This window comes from Oncorhynchus keta, chromosome 20 (genome assembly GCF_023373465.1).
Source record: "Oncorhynchus keta strain PuntledgeMale-10-30-2019 chromosome 20, Oket_V2, whole genome shotgun sequence".
NCBI classification, from domain to species: Eukaryota; Metazoa; Chordata; class Actinopteri; order Salmoniformes; family Salmonidae; genus Oncorhynchus; species Oncorhynchus keta.
The window spans coordinates 40,714,961-40,736,664 of record NC_068440.1 but is presented as its reverse complement, the minus strand read 5'-3'; the positions used below and the strand labels follow the sequence as shown (position 1 = coordinate 40,736,664).

The window sequence follows — 21,704 nt, the reverse complement described above, 5'->3', positions numbered from 1 at the left end:
ACTGAGGTGGTAGAGTACTGAGGTGGTAGAGTACTGAGGTGGTAGAGTACTGAGGTGGTAGAGTACTGAGGTGGTAGATTACTGAGGTGGTAGATTACTGAGGTGTAGAGTACTGAGGTGGTAGTACTGAGGTGGTAGATTACTGAGGTGGTAGATTACTGAGGTTGTAGAGTACTGAGGTTGTAGAGTACTGAGGTGGTAGAGTACTGAGGTTGTAGATTACTGAGGTGGTAGATTACTGAGGTGGTAGAGTACTGAGGTTGTAGAGTACTGAGGTTGTATAGTACTGAGGTGGTAGAGTACTGAGGTTGTAGAGTACTGAGGTTGTATAGTACTGAGGTGGTAGAGTACTGAGGTGGTAGATTACTGAGGTGGTAGAGTACTGAGGTTGTAGAGTACTGAGGTGGTAGAGTACTGAGGTGGTAGATTACTGAGGTGGTAGATTACTGAGGTGGTAGAGTACTGAGGTGGTAGAGTACTGAGGTGGTAGATTACTGAGGTGGTAGATTACTGAGGTGGTAGAGTACTGAGGTGGTAGATTACTGAGGTGGTAGATTACTGAGGTGGTAGAGTACTGAGGTTGTAGAGTACTGAGGTGGTAGAGTACTGAGGTGGTAGATTACTGAGGTGGTAGATTACTGAGGTGGTAGAGTACTGAGGTGGTAGAGTACTGAGGTGGTAGATTACTGAGGTGGTAGATTACTGAGGTGGTAGATTACTGAGGTTGTAGAGTACTGAGGTGGTATTTGAGGTGGTAGAGTACTGAGGTGGTAGAGTACTGAGGTGGTAGATTACTGAGGTGGTAGATTACTGAGGTGGTAGATTACTGAGGTGGTAGATTACTGAGGTGGTAGAGTACTGAGGTTGTAGAGTACTAAGGTTGTAGAGTACTGAGGTGGTAGAGTACTGAGGTTGTAGAGTACTGAGGTGGTAGAGTACTGAGGTGGTAGAGTACTGAGGTTGTAGAGTACTGAGGTGGCAGATTACTGAGGTGGTAGATTACTGAGGTGGTAGAGTACTGAGGACATACACTGATGCCATCTAGTGGCCAAAATCTAAATTGTATCTAGACAGGAATAATACATTTAGTCAATTTTCTTGCATTTCAAAGATGATGGTATAAAAAAATATAACTTTTTTTCCCCTTTGTATTATCTTTTATCCGATCTATTGTGTTATATTATCCTACATTCCTTTCACATTTCCATAAACCTAATAGTGTTTCCCTTTAAACGGTACCAAGAATATGCATATCCTTGCTTCAGGTCCTGAGCTACAGGCAGTAAGATTTGGGTATGTCATTTTAGGCAAAATTTGGGGAAAAAAAGGGGGTGTATCCTTCAGAGGTTTTAAGTACCATCACTGAAATAAACAATTCAAATCAATGTAAATAAAATAATATTGAAGAAGAGGTCAAATAAAAAAACTATTTCCCCAAAGACTTTGAGAGACATAAAAATGAATAGGAACGGTCGCAGTAACACACAGACGCTTTCCGTGACTTGTTTTGGCTCACTGACTCATATCACATGGGAAAAGCATGCATCCGTAACCATGGGTACAAAGTGGCTGATGTTACATTGATTTTAGAAGGTTTTATCTCCAGGGTCTGAACGAGATGGAACGCGTTCACTATTGATCTGTATGCCGAACGCTATTACAAGTGTACTGATTACATTACCCATAATCCTTTGCTCTCCCCTGCTATCTCATCAGGCCTTGGAGACGGTGATATTGATTTGCATGCTATGACATGTACAGTGGGGCAAAAAAGTATTTAGTCAGCCACCAATTGTGCAAGTTCTCCCACTTAAAAAGATGAGAGAGGGCCTGTAATTTTCATCATAGGTAAACTTCAACTATAATAGACAAAATGGAGAAAAAACATCCAGAAAATTACTTTGTAGGATTTTTAATGATTTTTTTGCAAATTATGGTGGAAAATAAGTATTTGGTCATAACAAAAGTTTTTCTCAATATTTTGTTATATACCCTTTGTTGGCAATGACAGAGGTCAAACGTTTTCTGTAAGTCTTCACAAGGTTTTCACACACTGTTGCTGGTATTTTGGCCCATTCCTCCATGCAGATCTCCTCTAGAGCAGTGATGTTTTGGGGCTGTTGCTGGGCAACACGGAATTTCAACTCCCTCCAAAGATTTTCTATGGGGTTGAGATCTGGAGACTGGCTAGGCCACTCCAGGACCTTGAAATGCTTCTTACGAAGCCTCTCCTCCGTTGCCCGGGCGGTGTGTTTAGGATCATTGTAATGCTGAAAGACCCAGCCACGTTTCATCTTCAATGCCCTTGCTGATGGAAGGAGGTTTTCACTCAAAATCTCACGATACATGGCCCCATTCATTCTTTCCTTTACACGGATCAGTCGTCCTGGACCCTTTGCATAAAAACAGCCCCAGCTCTCTGCAGGTCATTCACTAGGTCCCCCCGTGTGGTTCTGGGATTTTTGCTCACCATTCTTGTGATCATTTTGACCCCACCGGGTGAGATCTTGCGTGGAGCCCCAGATCGAGGGAGATTATCTGTGGTCTTATATGTCTTCCATTTCCTAATAATTGCTTCCACAGTTGATTTCTTCAAACCAAGCTGCTTACCTATTGCAGATTCAGTCTTCCCAGCCTGGTGCAGGTCTACAATTCTGTTTCTGGTGTCCTTTGACAGCTCTTTGGTCTTGGCCATAGTGGAGTTTGGAGTGTGACTGTTTGAGGTTGTGGACAGGTGTCTTTTATACTGATAACAAGTTCAAACAGGTGCCATTAATACAGGTAACGAGTGGAGGACAGAGGAGCCTCTTAAAGAAGAAGTTACAGGTCTGTGAGAGCCAGAAATCTTGCTTGTTTGTAGGTGAGCAAATACTTATTTTCACCATAATTTGCAAATAAATTCATAAAAAATCCTACAATGTGATTTTCTGGATTTTTTTTTCCATTTTGTCTGTCATAGTTGAAGTGTACCTATGATGAACATTTACAGGCCTCTCTCATCTTTTTAAGTGGGAGAACTTGCACAATTGGTGGCTGACTAAATATTTGTTTTGCCCCACTGTATACTGACTGACTACATTACCCATAATCAGGTGATCTCCTCTGCTCTTCCATCAGGTGTTGGAGGCAGTGAACGCTAACACATGCACTGACTACATTACCCATAATCATGTGATCTCCTCTGCTCTTCCATCAGGCGTTGGAGGCGGTGAATGCCCGTCTGAGAGAACTGTACCCAGAGAGTGAAGAACTGTTTGACATCGTCCTGGTAACCTATAACCACGCCCATGTAGGAGTCAGACTCATCAATACCATCAACCATCACAGTGAGTCTTACACACACACACACTTAGCACACTCACACGGAGGAATATGCACGCATGTTAGGATGTGCTACCTGCACGAAACAGGAACAAGCACGCACTGTCCAACAGTTCATAGCGAAACTAGCGAACACTCAAGAGAGCACGTGTGCTGCCTAAGTCAATGTGTCACAGGTATCAGCGTCAGCTTACCTTGGGTCTCTCAGATCTGGGAAATATCAGCAGATGTAGGTTCTTGATTTGACCAACCGGTTGTTGCAGAATTTTTTTTATGGCTCTAAACTTTATAGTTTCCACTTTAAAATATAAGACTTGGTGTGCCCTAAAAACAAACATTCATCAAACCCTACAAAAATGTCCATTCATTATAATCCACACAATAATTCACATTTCTTGTTGCTGCAGGATTATTTTCCTGCTGTGAGAAACAGGTCAAATTAAGACCCTACATCTGGGGATTTCATCGTGTGCAACGAATTCTGCATACCGCTATATACTTATTCTAGAATCCTAGAATAGAAGGGTCCCGAAAGGGGTTATTCAGCTGTCCCCATGGGACAACCCTTTTCGATTCCAGGTAGAATCCTTTCGGGTTCCATGTAGAACCCTTTCGGGTTCCATGTAGAACCCTGTGGTTATAGATGGAAATCAAATGGGTTCTACCTGGAATCAGAAAAAGGTTATTCAAAGGGTGTGTGGCCAGCCAATGAACCCTTTTACATTTTAGTCTGAACTTTTGTAGGCACAGACTGGGGATCGACTTACCCTTCCAAAGTCTGACTGTTCACCATTCGGGGGAAATAGCTAAACGGACGTATATACCACTTTCACGTAGAGCTTTCCAGATGCCATGAACCACAAGAGAATGGCTCTCTGTGTGTGAACGAACGCAAAACAGAAACCAAAGCTGTTTCCCAAATAATGGGTCAGATCCCAAGGGTCCCAACCAGTCTCTCTGGGTTCGCGGCTAAAGCAAAGCCTTGGTTGTGGCAAGACAAATGTATTAATGTATTTTTTATTGATGGGTCGCCAACATATTCAAAGGACTTCCGGGTCACAACAATGAAAACAAGTTAGGGAAGTGGCTTCCTTCAGAGCTCCCAGATGCCTCCATGTCTTCTCATCTGATGTTAGATCTCTCCAGCGGTCCTCTGTGTGACACGAACCACACTCCCTGACCTCTGACATTTTCTCTAGAGAACACAATAAACAAACACGGACAAGATGGCCGCCCAGACATCAAGGAGATTCGATTCTGTAATACAAACTGTTCTTTATAGGTTCCATCCCAAATGAAACCCTTTACAGTGACCACAGCTCACACCATATTACCTATCTATATCAGTTACAGGTTAGTCATTGAGCAGATGCTCTTACCCAGAGTGACTTACAGTGACTTACAGCAGTTAGAGCCTTGCTCAAGGGCACATCGACAGATTCTTCACCTAGTCGGCTCTGGGATTCAAACCAGAGACTTTTCGGGTTACTGGCCCAACGCTCCTAACCGCTAAGCTACCTACCGCCCAGAACCAAAAGCACTATATAAGGAATATGGTGAAGTTCGGGATGAAGTCCTATTGTGGAAGTGAATTAGGAGATGGCTATGCCACAAGTGTGTAGGTTTAAAAAGAGGCAGAAGTGATAAGTAGTGTTGGATGCAACTCGCTTTATAGAAGATAGGGGCTTTTTTTGGACACTCATACAATATCTACACTACCGTTCAAAAGTTTGGGGTCACTTACAAATGTCCTTGTTTTTGAAAGAAAAGCATATTTTTTTTTGTCTATTAAAATAACATCAAATTGATCAGGAATACATTGTAGACATTGTTAATGTTTTAAATGACTATTGTAGCTGGAAAACGGCTGATTTTTTTAATGGAATATCTACATCGGGGTACAGAGGTCCATTATCAGCAACCATCACTGCTGTGTTCCAATGGCACGTTGTGTTAGATAATCCAAGGTGATCATTTTAAAACGGCTAATTGATCATTAAAAAACCTTCTACTGCTGCGTCCTGAATGAAACCTTATTCAATCAAATGTATTTATGGAGCCCTTTTTACATCAGCCGAAGTCACAAAGTGCTGTACAGAAACCCAGCCTAAAACCCCAAACAGCAAGCAGAGCACACTGTCCGAAAGCAGTGCGCGGTGTAGGGAATAGGTTGCCATTTGGGATTGACTGTGTATGAGCAGGTGAAAATTGACATCCTTGTGTGGACATTGGATTGGCTCTTTGACAACATAATGTAGACATGGGATTGGCTCTTTGACAACATAATGTAGACATTGGATTGGCTCTTTGACAACATAATGTAGACATGGGATTGGCTCTTTGACAACATAATGTAGACATGGGATTGGCTCTTTGACAACATAATGTAGACATGGGATTGGCTCTTTGACAACATAATGTAGACATTGGATTGGCTCTTTGACAACATAATGTAGACATGGGATTGGCTCTTTGACAATATAATGTAGACATGGGATTGGCTCTTTGACAACATAATGTAGACATGGGATTGGCTCTTTAACAATATCATGTAGACATGGGATTGTCTCTTTAACAACATAATGTAGACATGGGATTGGCTCTTTGACAACATAATGTAGACATGGGATTGGCTCTTTGACAATATAATGTAGACATGGGATTGGCTCTTTGACAACATAATGTAGACATGGGATTGGCTCTTTGACAACATAATGTAGACATGGGATTGGCTCTTTGACAACATAATGTAGACATGGGATTGGCTCTTTGACAACATAATGTAGACATGGGATTGGCTCTTTGACAACATAATGTAGACATGGGATTGGCTCTTTGACAACATAATGTAGACATGGGATTGGCTCTTTGACAACATAATGTAGACATGGGATTGGCTCTTTGACAACATAATGTAGACATGGGATTGGCTCTTTGACAACATAATGTAGTCATTGGATTGGCTCTTTGGGGTGTGTGACAACATAATGTAGACAGTGGATTGGCTCTTTGGGGTGTGTGACAACATAATGTAGACAGTGGATTGGCTCTTTGGGGTGTGTGACAACATAATGTGGACATTGGATTGGCTCTTTAGGGTATGTGACAACATAATGTAGACATGGATTGGCTCTTTAGGGTGCACGACAACATAATGTAGACATTGGATTGGCTCTTTAGGGTGTGTGACAACATAATATAGACAGTGCATTGGCTCTTTGGGGTGCATGACAACATAATCACTCCGAGCGACTCCATGCATCTACTTTACATAAATACATGGAATGATTGGCATGCTCTGTAATGTGGAACATAATTTATATAGCATACATTCAAATACCAGTGCCCCTGTTTGCAGGCGAGAGAGATCTGATTTGAAAAACCCCCATCAGAATCAGTATAGAAGTCTCCCCTCTTAGAGAGCTATCAAGTTGCAAGGGAATTAGATTTCAGTTTCATAAGATCTTCTCAGGACACACAACTTTTTGTCAAATAATGTTTATTCATGTTTTCTCAAAAGGATACTGCTGTGAGAAGGCTTAACTACAGGCATGAAAACGACTTTGATGTCTGGATGTCAGTGAAGTAGTTCCAGTATGAGCAATCATATACCGAGCAGTCTAAAGTGTATTGTGGCAGAAGACTGGTGTTACTGTGCAGTCAATGTGCGGTATCATCAGGCCTCGTCCTGTCAATGTACTGTATCATCAGGCCTCGTCCTGTCAATGTGCTGTATCATCATGGCCTCGTCCTGTCAATGTGCTGTATCATCAGGCCTCGTCCTGTCAATGTACTGTATCATCAGGCCTCGTCCTGTCAATGTACTGTATCATCAGGCCTCGTCCTGTCAATGTGCTGTATCATCAGGCCTCGTCCTGTCAATGTGCTGCATCATCAGGCCTCGTCCTGTCAATGTACTGTATCATCAGGCCTCATCCTGTCAATGTACTGTATCATCAGGCCTCGTCCTGTCAATGTACTGTATCATCAGGCCTCGTCCTGTCAATGTGCTGTATCATCAGGCCTCGTCCTGTCAATGTACTGTATCATCAGGCCTCGTCCTGTCAATGTGCTGTATCATCAGGCCTCGTCCTGTCAATGTACTGTATCATCAGGCCTCGTCCTGTCAATGTGCTGTATCATCAGGCCTCGTCCTGTCAATGTCAGGCCTGTATCATCAGGCCTCGTCCTGTCAATGTGCTGTATCATCAGGCCTCGTCCTGTCAATGTACTGTATCATCAGGCCTCGTCCTGTCAATGTGCTGTATCATCAGGCCTCATCCTGTCAATGTCAACTGTATCATCAGGCCTCGTCCTGTCAATGTGCTGTATCATCAGGCCTCGTCCTGTCAATGTGCTGTATCATCAGGCCTCGTCCTGTCAATGTACTGTATCATCAGGCCTCGTCCTGTCAATGTGCTGTATCATCAGGCCTCATCCTGGCCTCGTCCTGTCAATGTGCTGTATCATCAGGCCTCGTCCTGTCAATGTGCTGTATCATCAGGCCTCGTCCTGTCAATGTACTGTATCATCAGGCCTCGTCCTGTCAATGTGCTGTATCATCAGGCCTCGTCCTGTCAATGTACTGTATCATCAGGCCTCGTCCTGTCAATGTGCTGTATCATCAGGCCTCGTCCTGTCAATGTACTGTATCATCAGGCCTCGTCCTGTCAATGTGCTGTATCATCAGGCCTCGTCCTGTCAATGTACTGTATCATCAGGCCTCGTCCTGTCAATGTACGGTATCATCAGGCCTCGTCCTGTTAATGTGCGGTGTACTCATCCTGTCAATGTACTGTAACATCAGTCCTCGTCCTGTCAATGTACTGTATCATCAGGCCTCGTCCTGTCAATGTGCTGCATCATCAGGCCTCGTCCTGTCAATGTACTGCATCATCAGGCCTCGTCCTGTCAATGTACTGCATCGTCAGGCCTCACCTTGTCAATGTACTGTATCATCAGGCCTCGTCCTGTCAATGTACTGTATCATCAGGCCTCGTCCTGTCAATGTACTGTATCATCAGGCTGTATCATCAGGTCTCTCGTCCTGTCAATGTGCTGTATCATCAGGCCTCGTCCTGTCAATGTATCATCAGGCCTCGTCCCAATGTACTGTATCATGCCTCGTCCTGTCTGTATCATCAGGTCTGGTCCTCCTGTCAATGTACTGTAACAGGGCCTCGGCCCTGTCAATGTACTGTCAATGTGCAGTATCATCCAGGTATCATCAGGCCTCACCTTGTCAATGTACTGTATCATCAGGCCTCACCTTGTCAATGTACTGTATCATCAGGCATCATCCTGTCAATGTGCAGTATCATCAGGCCTCGTCCTGTCAATGTGCGGTGTACTCATCCCGTTAATGTACTGTATCATCAGGCCTCGTCTTCTTATGGCTAGGGTCCTTTTTTCAGAATTTCCGCCTGACTGACATGCCCAAAGTAAACTACCTGTTACTCAGGCCCAGAAGCCAGGATATGCATATAATTGGTATCATTGGATAGAAAGCACTTTGAAATTTGTAGAAATGTTTAGAAATGTTGAGGACGCACGCTTGCTTTTGACTTTTCTATTGAACATACTTCTTTCTGTATGACATATTATAATAATTCCATTTTCGGGTACCTGAGGATTAAATAGAAACATAGTTTGACTTGTTTTTAGGATTCCTTTGTCTGCATGTTGAACGAGGGTATTACTGAAATTAATAGCACCAACATAACAGACTCTTTGGGATATAAAGAAGGATTTTATCTAACAAAATGACTTATTCATGTTGTAGCTGGGACCCTTGGGATTGCAAACAGAGGAAGAGTTTCATAAAGTAAGTGATTACTTAATCACTATTTGTGATTTTATGATTTTATGTTCATAAATGTTTAATATCAAGATTATTTATTTGAATTTCACCGGATGTTGTCGACAGATGTCCCGCTGACGGGATGCCTAAGCCCTAATATATATATATATATCATAATAATATATATATTCAGGCCTCATCCTCTAATATATATATATATATATCATAATAATATATATCATCAGGCCTCATCCTCTAATATATATATATATATATATCATAATAATATATATCATCAGGCCTCATCCTCTAATATATATATATATATATATATCATAATAATATATATCATCAGGCCTCATCCTCTAATATATATATATATATATATATCATAATAATATATATCATCAGGCCTCATCCTCTAAATATATATATATATATATATATCATAGTAATATATATCATCAGGCCTCATCCTCTAATATATATATATATATATATATCATAATAATATATATCATCAGGCCTCATCCTCTAATATATATATATATATATATATATCATAGTAATATATATCATCAGGCCTCATCCTCTAATATATATATATATATATATATCATAATAATATATATCATCAGGCCTCATCCTCTAATATATATATATATATATATATCATAATAATATATATCATCAGGCCTCATCCTCTAATATATATATATATATATATCATAATAATATATATCATCAGGCCTCATCTCTAATATATATATATATATATATATCATAATAATATATATCATCAGGCCTCATCCTCTAATATATCATATATATATATATCATAAAATATATATCATCAGGCCTCATGAACTCTGAATAATATATATATATATATATCATAATAATATATATCATCAGGCCTCATCCTCTAATATATATATATATATATATATCATAATAATATATATCATCAGGCCTCATCCTCTAATATATATATATATATATATATCATAGTAATATATATCATCAGGCCTCATCCTCTAATATATATATATATATATATATCATCAATAATATATATCATCAGGCCTCATCCTCTAATATATATATATATAATATATCATAATAATATATATCATCAGGCCTCATCCTCTAATATATATATATATATATATCATAGTAATATATATCATCAGGCCTCATCCTCTAATATATATATATATATATATCATAATAATATATATCATCAGGCCTCATCCTCTAATATATATATATATATATATATCATAGTAATATATATCATCAGGCCTCATCCTCTAATATATATATATAGGATATATCATAATAATATATATCATGATTGGCCTCATCCCTAATAGGATATCAATATATATATATCATAATAATATATCAAAGAATAACATCAGGCCTCATCCTCTAATATATATATATATATATATATCATAATAATATATATCATCATTGGGCTCATCCTCTAATATATATATATATATATATATCATAAATAATATATATCATCAGGCCTCATCCTCTAATATATATATATATATATATATATCATAATAATATATATCATCAGGCCTCATCCTCTAATAGGATATATAATAATATACATCATATATATCATCAGGCTTCATCCTCAGAGTAGGATATCAATGAAAACATCATAGAAAGACAATAACGAAGACAACGAATGAACACATGACATAAAGACGACAGTGGTTTAATATGAAGAATAACATCAATGATTGGGCCATCCCCAGAGTAGGATATCAAAGAATAACATCAATGATTGGGGCATCCCCAGAGTAGGATATCAAAGAATAACATCAATGATTGGGGCATCCCCAGAGTAGGATATCAAAGAATAACATCAATGATTGGGCCATCCCCAGAGTAGGATATCAAAGAATAACATCAATGATTGGGCCATCCCCAGAGTAGGATATCAGAGAATAACATCAATGATTGGGCCATCCCCAGAGTAGGATATCAAAGAATAACATCAATGATTGGGCCATCCCCAGAGTAGGATATCAAAGAATAACATAAATGATTGGGCCATCCCCAGAGTAGGATATCAAAGAATAACATCAATGATTGGGCCATCCCCAGAGTAGGATATCAAAGAATAACATCAATGATTGGGCCATCCCCAGAGTAGGATATCAAAGAATAACATCAATGATTGGGCCATCCCCAGAGTAGGATATCAAAGAATAACATCAATGATTGGGCCATCCCCAGAGTAGGATATCAAAGAATAACATCAATGATTGGGCCATCCCCAGAGTAGGATATCAAAGAATAACATCAATGATTGGGCCATCCCCAGAGTGGGATATCAAAGAATAACATCAATGATTGGGCCATCCCCAGAGTAGGATATCAAAGAATAACATCAATGATTGGGCCATCCCCAGAGTAGGATATCAAAGAATAACATCAATGATTGGGCCATCCCCAGAGTAGGATATCAAAGAATAACATCAATGATTGGGCCATCCCCAGAGTAGGATATCAGAGAATAACATCAATGATTGGGCCATCCCCAGAGTAGGATATCAAAGAATAACATCAATGATTGGGCCATCCCCAGAGTAGGATATCAAAGAATAACATCAATGATTGGGCCATCCCCAGAGTAGGATATCAAAGAATAACATCAATGATTGGGCCATCCCCAGAGTAGGATATCAAAGAATAACATCAATGATTGGGCCATCCCCAGAGTAGGATATCAAAGAATAACATCAATGATTGGGCCATCCCCAGAGTAGGATATCAAAGAATAACATCAATGATTGGGCCATCCCCAGAGTAGGATATCAAAGAATAACATCAATGATTGGGCCATCCCCAGAGTAGGATATCAAAGAATAACATCAATGATTGGGCCATCCCCAGAGTAGGATATCAAAGAATAACATCAATGATTGGGCCATCCCCAGAGTAGGATATCAAAGAATAACATCAATGATTGGGCCATCCCCAGAGTAGGATATCAGAGAATAACATCAATGATTGGGCCATCCCCAGAGTAGGATATCTACCATGTTTCAGTAGTTGTTTATGCAGCATGTCCCCAATGGTGGGTCAGGAGGAACCCATTTCTCCTGGGTTGGGGCTGTATGATTAGGATCTATCAGATCTTTTTGTTGTGTTTTTCTTCATCTTGATGATCTCAAGACTGTTAGAAACATGGCACCCCCCCAAAAAAATTCTGAATGTATTTTTTGTCTGAAGGGGACAGTGGAGCGCTTGAGTGAGACGGGTTATACCCCTCTCTCTCTCCCAAAATAAAACACTGCAGACAGCTAATCCTCTCAGGACATAATAACCTTTTTTCAGGTCCCACCCTTTAGTGAAAGATCCCCACGCTCTCCTTTCCTCCTGAACAAACATCATTCTTCCCTTCTCCTCCCATCTTCCTTATTCCATCCTTCAGTTTTGTTAATGCTTTCACCTCACTGTCTCTCTGTCTCTCTCTCTCTCTCTGTCTCACTCTCTCTGTCTCTATCTCTCTGTCTCAGTCATTCTGTCTCACTCTCTCTTTCTCTCTCTCTCTGTCTCTCTCTCTCTCAGTCTCTCTCAGTCTCTCTCTTTCTCTCTCTTTCTCTCTCTTTCTCTCTCTTTCTCAGTCTCTCAGTCTCTCTCAGTCTCTCTCTCTTTTTCTCTCTCTCTCTCTCTCTCTCTCTCTGTCTCAGTCTCTCTGTCTCATCTCTCTCTGTCATTCTGTCTCACTCTCTCTTTCTCTCTCTCTCTGTCTCTCAGTCTCTCTCAGTCTCTCTCTTTCTCTCTCTTTCTCTCTCCCTTCTCTCAGTCTCTCTGTCTCACTCTCTCTGTCTCTCTCTCTCTCTCTCTCTCTCTCTCTCTCTCTCTCTCTCTGTCTCACTCTCTCTGTCTCACTCTCTCTGGCTCACTCTCTCTGTCTCACTCTCTCTGTCTCACTCTCTGTCTCTCTCTCTCTGTCTCACTCTCTCTGTCTCACTCTCTCTGTCTCAGTCACTCTGTCTCACTCTCTCTGTCTCTCTCTCTCTGTCTCACTCTCTCTGGCTCACTCTCTCTGTCTCACTCTCTCTGTCTCACTCTCTCTGTATCTATCTGTCTCTTCTCCTCTTCGCTCTCAGTACATCTTGGCCCAGGAGTGAGGACTAAAGATTAATTCAGCACATTGCTGTACACCTGTATCAGATTACATTCAGCAGCTACCTCCCTCCGCCCCTCTCTCCCTACCTCCCGTCTCCCCTCTCTCCCTACCTCCGCCTCCCCTCTCTCCCTACCTCCCTCCGCCCCTCTCTCCCTACCTCCCGTCTCCTCTCTCCGTACCTCCCGCCTCCCTCTCTCCCTACCTCCCGCCTCCCCTCTTTTCTACATCCCTCCTCCCCTCTCTCCCTACCTCCCTCCGCCCCTCTCTCCCTACCGCCCTCCTCCCCTCTCTCTCACTAACCCCCTCCTCCCCCTCTCTCTCTACCTCAATTCAAATCAAATGTATTTGTATAGCCCTTCGTACATCAGCTGATATCTCAAAGTGCTTTACAGAAACCCAGCCTAAAACCCCAAACAGCAAGCAATGCAAGTGTAGAAGCACGGTGGCTAGGAAAAACTCCCAAGAAAGGCCAAAACCTAGGAAGAAACCTAGAGAGGAACCAGGCTATACCTCCCTCCTCCCCTCTCTCCCTACCTCCCTCCTCCCTCCTCCCCTCTCTCCCTACATCCCTCCTCCCCTCTCTCCCTACATCCCACCTCCCCTCTCTCCCTGCATCCCTCCTCCCCTCTCTCCTACCTCCCTCCTCCCCCTCTCCCTACATCCCTCCTCCCCTCTCTCCCTACCTCCCTCCTCCCCTCTCTCCCTACCTCCCTCCTCCCCTCTCTCCCTACCTCCCTCCTCCCTCTCTCTCCCCTCACCTCCCTCTCTCCTCTCTCCCTCTCTCCCTACCTCCCCTCTCACCTCTCTCCCTACCTCCCTCCTCCCCCCTCTCCCTCCCTCCCTCCTCTCCCCTCTCCCTACCTCCCTCCTCCCCCTCTCCCTACCTCCCTCCTCTGTCTCCTCTCTCCCTCTCTCTGTCCCTCCTCCCTCTCTCCCTACATCCCTCCTCCCCTCTCTCTCTACATCCCTCCTCCCCTCTCTCCCTACCTCCCTCCTTCCCCCTCTCCCTACCTCCCTCCTCCCCTCTCTCCCCTCTCTCCCTCACATCCCTCCTCCCCTATCTCTCTCCCTACATCCCTCCTCCCCTCTCTCCCTACCTCCCTCCTCCCCCCTCTCCCAACCTCCCTCCTCCCCTCTCTCCCTACCTCCCTCCTCCCCTCTCTCCCTACCTCCCTAAATCTTAAAGCAACAGTAAACAGTTCAGGTATATCATGACTGTTTAATCCTAAATCTCATCCTTTCACTTCTAGAAAGTCATTGATATTCCGCTGTTTTTATTCTCATTAGCCATGTCAGAAGTTTATTTAAATTTATTTTAAACATCCAAAATTGTCTGGTTTATGTTTTATAACACTAACCCCCACTCCCCAGTCAGTTCATAACACTAATCCCCCTCCCCAGTCAGTTCATAACACTAACCCCCTCCTCCCCAGTCAGTTCATAACACTAATCCCCCTCCCCAGTCAGTTCATAACACTAACCCCCCTCCCCAGTCAGTTCGTAACACTAATCCCCCTCCTCCCCAATCAGTTCATAACACTAATCCCCCCTCCCCAATCAGTTCATAACACTAATCCCCCCCCTCCCCAGTCAGTTCATAACACTAATCCCCCCTCCCCAATCAGTTCATAACACTAATCCCCCTCCTCCCCAGTCAGTTCATAACACTAATCCCCCTCCCCAGTCAGTTCATAACACTTTCCCCCCTCCCCAGTCAGTTCGTAACACTAATCTCCCCCTCCCCAATCAGTTCATAACACTAATCCCCCCTCCCCAGTCAGTTCATAACACTAATCCCCCCTCCCCAGTCAGTTCATAACACTAATCCCCTCCTCCCCAATCAGTTCATAACACTAATCCCCCCCCTCCCCAATCAGTTCATAACACTAATCCCCCCTCCCCAGTCAGTTCATAACACTAATCCCCCTCCCCAGTCAGTTCATAACACTAATCCCCCCTCCCCAGTCAGTTCATAACACTAATCCCCCTCCCCAGTCAGTTCATAACACTAATCCCCCACCCTCCCCAGTCAGTTCTAACACTAATCCCCCCTCCCCAGTCAGTTCTAACACTAATCCCCCCACCCTCCCCAGTCAGTTCATAACACTAATCCCCCTCCCCAGTCAGTTCATAACACTAATCCCCCCCCCTCCCCAGTCAGTTCATAACACTAATCCCCCCCCTCCCCAGTCAGTTCATAACACTAATCCCCCCCTCCCAGTCAGTCAGTTCATAACACTAATCCCCCCTCCCCAGTCAGTTCATAACACTAATCCCCCCCTCCCCAGTCAGTTCATAACACTAATCCCCCCACCCTCCCCAGTCAGTTCATAACACTAATCCCCCCCCTCCCCAGTCAGTTCATAAAACTAATCCCCCTCCCCAGTCAGTTCATAACACTAATCCCCCCACCCTCCCCAGTCAGTTCATAACACTAATCCCCCCTCCCCAGTCAGTTCATAACACTAATCCCCCCACCCCTGTCAGTTCATAACACTAATCCCCCCCACCCCAGTCAGTTCATAACACTAATCCCCCCACCCCAGTCAGTTCATAACACTAATCCCCCCACCCTCCCCAATCAGTTCATAACACTAATCCCCCTCCCGGTCAGTTCATAACACTAATCCCCCCACCCCAGTCAGTTCATAACACTAATCCCCCTCCCGGTCAGTTCATAACACTAATCCCCCACCCCAGTCAGTTCATAACACTAATCCCCCCACCCTCCCCAGTCAGTTCATAACACTAACCCCCACTGTCTCCCCAGTCAGTTCATAACACTACCCCCCTCCCCAGTCAGTTCATAACACTAATCCCCCCACCCCAGTCAGTTATAACACTAATCCCCCCACCCTCCCCAGTCAGTTCATAACTCTAACCCCCCTCCCCAGTCAGTTCATAACACTAATCCCCCTCCCCAGTCAGTTCATAACACTAATCCCCCACCCTCCCCAGTCAGTTCATAACACTAATCTCCCCTCCCCAGTCAGTTCATAACACTAATCCCCCCTCCCCAATCAGTTCATAACACTCCCCCCACCCTCCCCAGTCAGTTCATGTCACTAATCCCCCCTCCCCAGTCAGTTCATAACACTAATCCCCCCACCCTCCCCAGTCAGTTCATAACAGTAATCCCCCTCCCCAGTCAGTTCATAACACTAATCCCCCTCTCCCAGTCAGTTCATAACACTAATCCCCCCTCCCCAGTCAGTTCATAACACTAATCCCCCCTCCCCAGTCAGTTCATAACACTAACCCCCCCACCCTCCCCAGTCAGTTCATAACACTAATCCCCCCTCCCCAGTCAGTTCATAACACTAATCCCCCCTCCCCAGTCAGTTCATAACACTAATCCCCCTCCCCAGTCAGTTCATAACACTAATCCCCCCCCTCCCCAGTCAGTTCATAACACTAATCCCCCCTCCCCAGTTAGTTCATAACACTAATCCCCCCACCCCAGTCAGTTCATAACACTAATCCCCCCTCCCCAGTCAGTTCATAACACTAATCCCCCTCCCCAGTCAGTTCATAACACTAATCCCCCTCCCCAGTCAGTTCATAACACTAACCCCCCTCCCCAGTCAGTTCATAACACTAATCTCCCCCCTCCCCAGTCAGTTCATAACACTAATCTGTCCCCCTCCCCAGTCAGTTCATAACACTAATCCCCCCCCCCCTCCCCAGTTAGTTCATAACACTAATCCCCCCTCCCCAGTTAGTTCTCTAACACTAATCCCCCCTCCCCAGTCAGTTCATAACACTAATCCCCCCTCCCCAGTCAGTTCATAACACTAATCCCCCCTCCCCAGTTAGTTCATAACACTAATCCCCCTCCCCAGTCAGTTCATAACACTAACCCCCCTCCCCAGTCAGTTCATAACACTAATCCCCCCCCTCCCCAGTTAGTTCATAACACTAATCCCCCCCCTCCCCAGTCAGTTCATAACACTAATCCCCCCCCCCCCAGTCAGTTCATAACACTAATCCCCCCTCCCCAGTCAGTTCATAACACTAATCCCCCTCCCCAGTCAGTTCATAACACTAATCCCCCCTCCCCAGTTAGTTCATAACCCACTAATCCCCCTCCCCAGTTAGTTCATAACACTAATCCCCCTCCCCAGTCAGTTCCCATAACACTAATCCCCCCTCCCCAGTCAGTTCAAATAACACTAATCCCCCCTCCCCAGTCAGTTCATAACACTAATCCCCCCTCCCCAGCAATCAGTTCATAACACTAATCCCTCCCCCCTCCCCAGCCAGTTCATAACACTAATCTCCCCCTCCCCAGTCGGTTCATAAACACTAATCCCCCTCCCCAGTCAGTTCATAACCCAATCCCCCCCTCCCCAGTTAGTTCATAACACTAATCCCCCCTCCCCAGTTAGTTCCCTTCTCCACTAATCCCCCCTCCCCAGTCAGTTCATAACACTAATCCCCCCTCCCCAGTCAGTTCCTCTCCACTAATCCCCCCTCCCCAGTCAGTTCATAACACTAATCCCCCCTCCCCAGTTAGTTCATAACACTAATCCCCCCTCCCCCAGTTAGTTCATAACACTAATCCCCCCTCCCCAGTCCAGTTCATAACACTAATCCCCCTCCCCAGTCAGTTCATAACACTAATCCCCCCTCCCCAGTTAGTTCATAACACTAATCCCCTCCCCCTCCCCAGTTAGTTCTTAATTCACTAATCCCCCCTCCCCAGTCAGTTCATAAACACTAATCCCCCCTCCCCAGTTAGTTCATAACACTAATCCCCCCTCCCCAGTCAGTTCATAACACTAATCCCCCTCCCCAGTCAGTTCATAACACTAATCCCCCCTCCCCAGTTAGTTCATAACACTAATCCCTCCCCCTCCCCAGTCAGTTCATAACACTAATCCCCCCCTCCCCAGTCAGTTCATAACACTAATCCCCCCTCCCCAGTTAGTTCATAACACTAATCCCCCCTCCCCAGTCAGTTCATAACACTAATCCCCCCTCCCCAGTCAGTTCATAACACTAATCCCCCTCCCCAGTCAGTTCATAACACTAATCCAACCCCTCCCCAGTCAGTTCATAACACTAATCCCCCCTCCCCAGTCAGTTCATAACACTAATCCCCCCTCCCCAGTCAGTTCATAACACTAATCCCCTCCCCAGTTAGTTCATAACACTATCCCCCCTCCCCATCCCCCCTCCCCAGTTCATAACACTAATCCCCCTCCCCAGTCAGTTCATAACACTAATCCCCCCTCCCCAGTTAGTTCATAACACTAATCCCCCCTCCCCAGTTAGTTCATAACACTAATCCCCCCCCTCCCCAGTTAGTTCATAACACTAATCCCCCTCCCCAGTCAGTTCATAACACTAATCCCCCCTCCCCAGTTAGTTCATAACACTAATCCCCCCTCCCCAGTCAGTTCATAACACTAATCCCCCCTCCCAGTCAGTTCATAACACTAATCCCCCCTTCCCCAGTCAGTTCATAACACTAATCCCCCCTTCCCCAGTCAGTTCATAACACTAATCCCCCCTCCCCAGTCAGTTCATAACACTAATCCCCCCCCTCCCCAGTCAGTTCATAACACTAATCCCCCCCACCCTCCCCAGTCAGTTCATAACACTAATCCCCCCTCCCCAGTCAGTTCATAACACTAACCCCCCCTCCCCAGTCAGTTCATAACACTAACCCCCCTCCCCAGTCAGTTCATAACACTAATCCCCCCTCCCCAGTCAGTTCATAACACTAATCCCCCTCCCCAGTCAGTTCATAACACTAACCCCCCCAACCTCCCCAGTCAGTTCATAACACTAATCCCCCTCCCCAGTCAGTTCATAACACTAATCCCCCCTCCCCAGTCAGTTCATAACACTAATCCCCCCCTCCCCAGTCAGTTCATAACACTAATCCCCCCACCCTCCCCAGTCAGTTCATAACACTAACCCCCCCCCTCTCCAGTCAGTTCATAACACTAATCCCCCCCCCCCACCCTCCCCAGTCAGTTCATAACACTAACCCCAACCAGGTCAGTTCATAACACTAACCCCCAACCAGGTCAGTTCATAACACTAACCCCCACCCTCCCCAGTCAGTTCATAACACTAACCCCAACCAGGTCAGTTCATAACACTAACCCCATCCAGGTCAGTTCATAACACTAACCCCCAACCAGGTCAGTTCATAACACTAACCCCCAACCAGGTCAGTTCATAACACTAACCCCCAACCAGGTCAGTTCATAACACTAACCCCCAACCAGGTCAGTTCATAACACTAACCCTGACACTGACTCAACAGTTCTTGCACCTTACCTCAGATGGCACCGTGTATTGCTAATTGCCAAACTATACCGAGAATCTGTTCTGCGTCCCAAATGCCAAACCTGTTCTCTACTTTAAAAGTAGGACACTAGATAGGGAATAGGGTGCCATTTGGAATGCAGATAATTAGACACCCTCCCTAGAGAAATGGCATTTATCATGCATTTAAGTGCTCAATTACACAGTCAACCGAAATAGGACTTCTGCTCTCAACCCAACCCCTCTGAAAGACACATATTTAAGTTTTGGAGAGGTGCGGGGAGTTAAGGGGGGGGGGACTGCCCCACTGGGAGCCCAGGGAGCTGTTGTTGTGTGGGGGGTTAAGTGCCTTGCTCAAGTGCACAACAGCAGGCCACGGCATCTAGGAGTTGATACCTCCTCCTTGCCAGCTCACCACCCTGACTGATTTTTTTCCATCGGACCCCGAATACGAAACTGGCAAGCCGGCGAACGCTGGCCCGCTCTCTAAACGCTTGGCTACCTGCCACCCCTTCAAGCTTCTATAAATGTCCTTAGCCTTTGACCTGGAATGTTATCAAAGGGTTATGCTGCCTTTGAAGGCCGAGCTCACACTTTTTCTCAAGGGGAATTATTAAATGACAAAAGACGCAGATCGAGGATCAGCTTTACTCTTTCCAAATGATAACGTTAACAATTAGACCTAGGAGGAATACAATCGGTTCTCAGAACAGTACCAAGGGATCACTTCAATTGACTATCGTAGCACGGCCAGATTTTAACGGTGACCTCAGGTTACGACCAGTGTCATTTTTTCATGAAGCACTTATGCGGAGGAAACTGGGAGGAGACGCCTGGACTTGACCAATAAGAAGTGCTCCCTTCTGCTTGCCCTTACGACCCTGCGTGTGTTTCTCTCTGTCTCCCAGATCTATTCATTGAGAGGTTCTGTATGACGGGAGGAAGTTCACCTATTGGCTACCTAAAGGCGTGGCAGACCAACCTGTACCTGTCTGCCGATGCGGAGAAGGTCAGGGAGGCGCTGTCTGAAGGTGAGTCGCACCGCTTCCTGTCCTCACCTGTATATTGCATCCCTACCCTCCTACTGTAGCATGGAACCCAAAGACCAGAGTCGATGTATTGTGGACAAACTCAAAGGTCAACTGTCTTGGAGTGATATTGAACTGGTGACATTCAGAGTGGGACAGGCACACACCGTGTCAATAGTTTGGATTACTACAAAACAAAAGGTCACACACTTTAGAGTATAATTTAGAACAGTACACTACTTTAGACGAGGGTCTATAGGGTAGTAGTGCACTACTTTAGACCAGGGTCTATAGGGTAGTAGTGCACTACTTTAGACCAGGGTCTATAGGGTAGTAGTGCACTACTTTAGACCAGGGTCTATAGGGTAGTAGTGCACTACTTTAGACCAGGGCCTATAGGGTAGTAGTGCACTACTTTAGACCAGGGTCTATAGTCAGTGGACACACCCAAGTGAACAGACAATGGTTGAGAACTATGAACCCTTCTCTCCCCCGGTACAAAAGCCAGTTGACAGATGTCAACCTTAGTTCCTGAAATGTGAGGACTGCTGTCCTCACATGCTGCTCTTTCATTCAAACCCAACCCCCTCTCGTTGTGTAACCAGCCGTCATATCGGATTAGTCCACTAGGGACTTTTCATGCCATGATTAGTAATCGATGTACGATCTATCCTGTGTATATTTCTGTATTTCTGTACGATTATTTAGGTATTTAGTAAATAAATAATTAAGCCAACTTGTGTATTGCTGATTCACGTTGTTATGTTCGTGCAGATAACCAACTTTACGACAATCAGAATGAAACGGAATAAGGTGCCGATTAATAAATTGACCGCTATTGATAGAAAAGATGTTCAGGTCTTTAAGAGAGTTTTTTCAGAAGACAGCAGCTCTATAAACACTCTTCCGTGTTGCCCCAGATTATTAATGAGTGAATTGTTATATGGTTTAATTCAATTACGTAATCAATTAAAAGTTTGGTCAACAATTTTGATAAAATAGCATGTCGATTCATTTAATTAGAGACACGACAGTGCTTTGGCGTAGAATACATTCATTCACGCTGCATGTTTCAGCTCAACGGGAAATGACCTTTACATTACTA

At 44.4% G+C, this 21,704-nt stretch overlaps 1 protein-coding gene across 2 annotated transcripts in view; it reads left to right on the top strand.

Annotated features, from left to right (window-relative positions):
* Nucleotides 1-21,704, top strand: part of LOC127910015 (cytosolic 5'-nucleotidase 1A-like) — a 99,202-nt gene that overhangs the window by 74,228 nt on the left and 3,270 nt on the right. For both annotated transcript variants that reach the window (XM_052472881.1, XM_052472880.1), the window contains 2 exons: nt 3,197-3,326; nt 20,480-20,602. In XM_052472881.1, coding sequence (XP_052328841.1) covers nt 3,197-3,326; nt 20,480-20,602 — 253 coding nt within the window. The remainder of the gene's footprint in view (nt 1-3,196; nt 3,327-20,479; nt 20,603-21,704) is intronic.